Genomic DNA, 7,271 nt, shown 5'->3' on the forward strand with positions numbered 1-7,271 from the left:
CTTTATACATGTGTAGAGCTATATATAAATTTCTAGACGTAGAATTTCTGGAATGAAAGAGATGCAAACTTAAAATATTGAAAGATTTTCAGTCAATCCAATCTGCCTCATCAACCTTCAAAAATATTCTATCAACTTATACTCCACTCATAGTGAAACATTTATTGGGTTTCCATTATGTGGCTGGTATCATGCTGGAGGTTGGTTGACAGTATGTATTTACATTTTGGACAATACCACAAAAAGCCTGAGAGAGATAAGAGTGGAGCTCAAGTATAACATTTCCTCACAGTAGCAGGCATAGGGATCTGTACCTGTTAGAAAAACTGTGAATCCTGCCACGAGTAGAACAGCAAAGAACAGCATGTCCTACAGTACGTCTGAAGGTATAATGGCATACTAAATTCCATTGTTATTTATAATAACAAGTGTTTTTTGTTAGTTTTACTTTTTAGTTTCTCATTTCTGAAAGTATCTTACATACACTGTTAGTAATCTTCACAACCATTTGAGGTGGGTAAACTGAGTCAGGAAGCTCAGAATTATTGAATGAATAATTGAATGAATAATGAATGAATGAGTAAAAAGATCACTACCTTTAATGTATGTGGGACAGTCATAGTCTAACCAAGTTTCAATCCACAAGCATTTATTTACAATTCTGAAAACTTCCACATAATTACAAATGGGACAATGCTAGTAATGTACTATTTGAATAAAGAAAAGATACAAGTGAGCACAACGTACACAACGTACAAACTTACAATTAGGCACAGTCGATTTGGTGCTAAGTCATAAAATATTCTTTTGCAATTGATGACAATTATCCAATAGGCTTGTAATGGCCAAAAAGTACAACTGATAGAAATATCTATAGACATGACAATGTACAAATTGTGACATAAATCTATCAGAAACTAGAAAATCTATGTTGGCCTTATAGTTCCAGCTTGCTAAAAGATACAGGCTTTGGGTGGCTACACAAAACAGTCCAGACCTGGCCATAACAGGGTTTCCAGAAAGTATGGGAAGTAGCAAAGAGTAGGCCTCTCGATGGGAGTGGGTGCAACATGAGATGAAACAATGCCTTAATGGGTATGTAGTATGCTCGCATGGAAAATATAGGAGCAAGGGATATCTGGAGAATCACACAGCTAAGTACTTGACACTAACAAAATCGACCAGTATCCCATAGGGCCTCAGGTACCATGCAAGGATTTGAGGGATTCCAGTATTTAATTAAATCACAATGTGACAATGGGAAGAATTAAGGAGAGCCTCAGGGGTAGACGAACTGGGGATGTTACACCAAGACATGTCTCAGTTAACCTGATGGGTTCAAAATGCAGGAAGTGGGTATAGGGGACAAGACAGTACCCTAACTCTAAGAATAAAGGTTCAGGTCAGGGTAGGGCCTGATGTGCCTAAGTGTTGAAAGAGAGGTCTTTAGTTTCTTTCCCCTACATGTAAGATTCTTTTAGAGGTTAGGATGAAGCTGAGCCTGCAAGCTCAAGTTAAATGGCTGGAACTAGGGAGAGAAAATAAGTTACATAGGCTAGGAACCAGGAAAAGCCTAACTAAGGGTTTGCCTCAATAGAACTGAATGTTGGAACGGAATATTTTAATATGTAAATATTTTACTGATACCAGAATATCTTACCACACTTCCCCCAATCTCACACCACCCACCCTAACCTGCAGTAGCTATGGGTCCCTTACTTTCCTTGGATTCCATATAGAGAAAAGAGACTGATCTGGCTTGCAGGTATTTAGTAAGTTGTTAGCCTCACATCCCATACTAGTACCATGTAAGTAGGCCATCTGAAGTAGGAAGCTTAGGGGAAAAACCCTGAGAAAAACTTAAAAGCTTAAGCCACATCTCTATACTACAACACCTTTCACCATTTCTTCTCAGATAAGCATCATCCCCATCAGTGAAACAACTCATATCTCTTAACAGGAAAAACAGGCCTAAAAATTACACGTGTGTCTTTCGAGGTCCCCTCTACGGGATATCTTCCTGGTACTAGAAAAGTCCCCAGAAAGATCAATCTTTGCACCCCTCCCTGAAAGCTTACCACCACGGAAAATGACTAGGTCCATAGATTTCCTCCCTCAAACCAGCTAACCTCACATATAAATCAACAGCCATCAGCCCTTACTCACATTATCACCGTCACAAGAGCAGTTAGGGAGAAAAGCACTAACCACGGGAACTAAAACAGAGGCAATCCAGGCCAAATTGGGCTGATGGCAGATATCTGCTCCTTACGCTTGGGTGCATAATGCGACTCACCAGTGTCTTTTTCACAGACCCTTTTTACACTTTCTCCACAAAATACAACAGGTCAAGTTCGTTCATGATGCTTCAGGAGAAAAAATCGTCACGAGAAAAACATGCAATGTGTCTTACAATGTTGGAGTCCTTAAAAATATGGCAAGGAAATAACCATTTTAAAAAATTTTTAAAAAAATTAAATAACCATTTAAACCATTTAAATAACCATTTAAAAAATCTGTATTCTACAAACATACCAGTGAATTCTATTAAGAAGGTAATATGACAAAAAACACAATGAGAAATACATGTAAGACTGTTCCCTTTAGTGTTCAGAATTCATGGCAGTTGCACTCTCGAGCTACTTATATCTATGACTGTCTGCTCTGGTCATACAAAGTGCGGCCACAGTGTGTCTACTTGTTTCCCACAGAAACCAACAAATCTACATGAATCTCTTTTCTCCTGGGCCCTTTCACCTTATCTGCTCCCAGTTCTCCAGCAACGTCCTCTTCCTTCTCTAATTATTCTCCTCTTCATTTTGCTTGGCCTTGCCCCCAAGCATACAAGACAGAGACTCCTAGAGGTCTAAGATTCTAGAGTGGCTGTTTGCAAGGGGGAGGAGATTACAGTAACTGCCACACTGTATATACTTCTGTGCAAAGAAAAAGGGACAGTATTCAGAATGTCTCTCACATATAAAAGAGCTGCATGGCATCATACCAGTGTGGCCCAAGGAAACATAGGTAGCAAATTATGGGCAAAAGAATTGCAACCAAAGGCTGGAGGAGGAAAGGTCTGCAACCAGCTCTGTCTCCTAGCTCTCTGCTCTTTGCTTCCAATGGGCAGTCTATTCTGTGAAGCATCAGGCACTGAAAAGAAGGCTCCTGCTGCTGGAAGTTGACAGCAAGTAACATCCATGAGGGTAAGAATGCAAGATCAAGGCTTGTCATAGAAACAATGCCCAAAATGGGAAAAAAAAAGAAAGAAAGCAGAAAAGAAATGTAAGTCCAACCTGGCCAAGCCTAGCTGAGCCCAAGGAAGGCAGGAGTCAAGGAGAAGAAACTAAAAGAGAAGAGCCTTGGACCACAACATTCCCCACAAGGTACACTCAGCAAAATTCACGCTACTCTTTAACCAAGTTACAAAAAGAGCTTCTGAATCCCTACTTTTGCTCCTTAAAAGCTGCTATAAGTTCACGAATTAGACAGATATGATTTCAGAACAACTGTAATACTTCAAACTAGATGGCTCTTTCCTTCCTAAGGATGTTAATTAAATAACATATATATATATAGCTCTAAGTATATGATACATAAAATATAATACTCTGTAGACTATAAGTAACTGTTTGTTAATTATATTAATGAACGTCTGTAAGAAACGTTGCCATGTTTTCCCTAATGTCAGAGCCCGGGGGAGGTAAATCTGTCTTCTAGGATTTCCTCCCCAGAGCTCAGAAACTTAGGTGGTGTTTTAGCTCTCCTACACCCTCTCCACCCATCCCCACCTTCCTCTTGGGGATCGGCCCTCCCCACTGGCTATCTCATATCTCTCAACTGCCTGCTTTATCACATCATTCTCCTACCAAACCTACTAGCACTTGGTAGAGTCTTGGGGTCTCGGTGGAGTTGTCATAAATGAAGTCGGGTCATCACAATGGACCAGGGACCAGTGCCCAGTGACCAGTGACGTTTGTACTGTTCAGCTGCAGCCACTCAGACATCTTCTGGTGTTGCCTCCTCATCCCTTCTACCTGCAGGTGATGTTTCCTCTTCTCTGACCATGTCAGGTAAGAAAAGAAACTTCTTAAAGTTTTTCGTCAGATTAATTTTGCCCCTACATTTAGTAGTAGATTCAAACTAGCATGGAATAATGAGGGAAAGTATTGAACTACAACTCTGGAGACCTAATTTCACTTTTGACTTTGGCATTTACTATCTGTGTGACTTTGGACAAATCATTGACTGTCTCACAACGCCTGATTTTTTCCTTCTCTGTTAAGTTAGGATACTACATTGCTTGATCACTCTGATCCCTTTCTTTTCTAATATTGAGCCTTAAAGGGTACCCATGTAGAAAATGATATCAGAGACTTCTCAAGAGTGTTTCAACAGAAACACAGAAAAGCCAGGTAACATAGAAAACTAGCAATATATAGCAAGATGTTTCATCTCTAATGGTCTCCCTCCACTAATATTTCGACTAGTTGAAAGGAGAAAATAGGGAGAGAGGATGGAGAGTACTGGGCTGTAGAGAGTCAAACGCAAGGAAGTTTAGGATTGTTTTCATCAGCCCAGACCGATAGGAACCAAGTGATAGGAAAAAATATAAGAATGAAGAGGGAAAGCATAGAGGAGCTCTCAAGTAAAACGTAGTTTGCAGTGGAATGTTGATGGGAACCAAAGATTTTAAATTAAAGCAGAAACAGCATAGAGTGAATTCTGCTCAGAGCAGCGCAAAACAAAGTGGATTGTAGCAAATCCTTATTTTAACAGACTAAGGAGGAAAGTAAGCCCAGAACAGGGTAGCACCAGGAAAGCCAGATTATCAGAAAAGTCATACTCAGTGTTTTTTTCTTTTATTGCCTCTCTGAATACAGTTGGCACTTGATACTTTTGAATATCAACATTTTAGAAATATGTTTTAGTAATGATGCTTCCTATATACAAGAAACCAAAGTGGTTATCTAGGGGTCTGCTTTTCAATGTTTTATTCTTTCTAATTTTTAAACTATGTAGACATACTACCAATTAAAAATTTTAAATGATATCTTCTAAGTTGAATCAGAAGGACTATTTCCTTTGTGTGATATGTAGGTTCTACAGCAAGGTTGCTTTTCATCTTTACAGTTCTTTCCCTCCTAACACAGAGAGCACATTGATCAACAGCCACCATTCCTTTTTAGATCTGAGCTACCTAAGAAGGAAAAGAAAAAGTCAAGCCCCACATCTCTAGTTCCACATTGAGGGAATTCCCTGCCGGTCCAGTGGTTAGGACTCAGTGATTTCACTGCCAGGGCCACGCGGCGTGGGAAAAAACAATCTGCATTTATCTAAAACAATATTGTGGAGTCCTTTGGATTTTCTTACATTTGAAAATCTTTTTTAATTGGATTCAAGTGATGATGCTTTTTCTAGGTTTTGGGATGTCATCTTCTTGGATGTTGAAGATGATTATAATCTAAATTCTAGGATAAATACAAAACCCTTCTTGATACTTTTTAAGCTTCCTTTCTGCTTATGATATATTTCTATTCTTTGAAATATATATTTCTACCAGGCTTAATACCTGTTACTTGCTGGGTAAAAATATGAATGAGCACAATAATGAAATTCTTTTACACTTATTATTTGGCTGTCTGCTTTGTACCAGTTTCAATGGAAATACTTGTCTATATATAATTTGCCTACCTATACATTCACATTGATTGAATGTTGTTGCTTGTTATGCATTTTTACTAATATATCTTTAATTCTTTGAAAGGTCTTGATCAATCCAAAGGTCCCGACGTGATGAAAGCCAAAGACACCAGAGCCATTCATCTTAAGATGAATCAGGTACAGGAAAAGCCAAGTGTCCTAAAGGTTCCCTCTGATCAACCCAGGAAGAACAAACATAAAGCCTCTGAGCCTATCAGTGGTGCTCCCAAGGCCAAAATCCAGCCAAAGAATCCAGAGTGCCTGTTAGGGGGAGAAGTGGTGCCAAGCAATGCTGCAGTCAGTGACAGGGCTCCTGTGAACACGGCCAAGCATTCTAAAGGCAAACCTCAGAAAACTGCATCCAGAGAGATCAGCAAAACTAAGAGCCATGGGCAGGAAAAGACCACAAGGGCCAGGGGAAGAAAGAAGGCTGAAGAGAATAAGCAGTCAGGGAGCAAAGTCAAGGCAGAAGAGAAGCCAACAATTCCCCAGATGAAGCGGGAGGAACACCAAACTGAGCTTATCCAAGAGAGCTTTAAAAAGCCTCGAACCTCCCTACGCATGTGCATGCTGGACTCTGCCAAGGTTTTTCATGCACTGGGGGAGAAGAATGACAAGAAAACTGGGCTCTCTTCCTGTCGGGTCTTGGGAAATTCAAGCAACCCCAAAGACCCCCAGTCACCCACACCTAGCCAGCCATGGCAGCGTACCCCACGTGAGGGTAAGAGCCCTGAGAAACCTCAAGTCAAAACCCAGAAACCAGACAGCAGTGCTGAAACAGAGTTTCCATCTCCATCCCAGTATCACTTGCCTCCTCGTGGGAAGGTCAAGTTGATACCTCTGACATTTTCTGCCTGGGACAAGCCTCAAGCTCGACCTGCTCCTCGGAGGCCACAGTCTCTGGTCTCACATCTGCCTACTGTGGCAGACCGTGCCCAGACTGCCTCTACTAACTCGGCTCAACCTGCTGCAGCCACTTCATCCCAGCCAGCTCCTGCCTCTTTGCCAGGTCCTGCCAAACCAGCTCAGCCAACTGTGACCAACCCAACCCATCCGGGTTGGACCGACCATACCCAGCCTAGTGTCCCTCAGTCTGTTGCTCCTAGGCCTGCACCCTACAAAACTTCATCTGGCGCTTCGCTCCAGCGGGAGCCTGTTCCCCCTGCTGTGACTAAGCGCCACTCCCCACCCAAGCTCCAAACCGCATTTCTACTCCAAGACTTCAGCAAGCAACGAAGACCATGGAGGGAACCCAACGTTTCTGAGCCAGTCATGTCAAAGCCCATCGAACAAGAGCACAGACCAGAGCGGGAGGCCATGAAGAGGCGGGCTCAACAAGAACGTGTGAATGCTTCCAAATACACCTCTTTGGGGAAACTGCAGTTTTTCACTGAGAGGCAAAAAGAAATGGAAATTGCTGACAACTACGGATATTTATAGTAAGAGCTGCTAAGATTGTTGGTGCCACCTTGGGTACCAGCTGTTCTTCCTTATATACATAAGATAGGTATAAATTTCTCTATTTATTTTGATATATTTTAAAACAATAAAACTGAATAAGTAAATGTAAT

At 41.2% G+C, this 7,271-nt stretch overlaps 1 protein-coding gene across 1 annotated transcript; it reads left to right on the forward strand.

Annotated features, from left to right (window-relative positions):
• Positions 1 to 5,751: 5,751 nt before the first annotated feature.
• On the forward strand, positions 5,752 to 7,140 carry LOC132481199 (uncharacterized protein C2orf78-like; the record flags this gene model as incomplete). The annotated part of the gene is made up of 1 exon (XM_060085870.1): positions 5,752 to 7,140. A coding segment is annotated over one exon (1,389 nt), but the record flags the coding sequence as incomplete, so codon positions are not given.
• Positions 7,141 to 7,271: the final 131 nt, after the last annotated feature.

Source organism: Mesoplodon densirostris, chromosome 20 (genome assembly GCF_025265405.1).
Source record: "Mesoplodon densirostris isolate mMesDen1 chromosome 20, mMesDen1 primary haplotype, whole genome shotgun sequence".
In the NCBI taxonomy this organism is placed as follows: domain Eukaryota; kingdom Metazoa; phylum Chordata; class Mammalia; order Artiodactyla; family Ziphiidae; genus Mesoplodon; species Mesoplodon densirostris.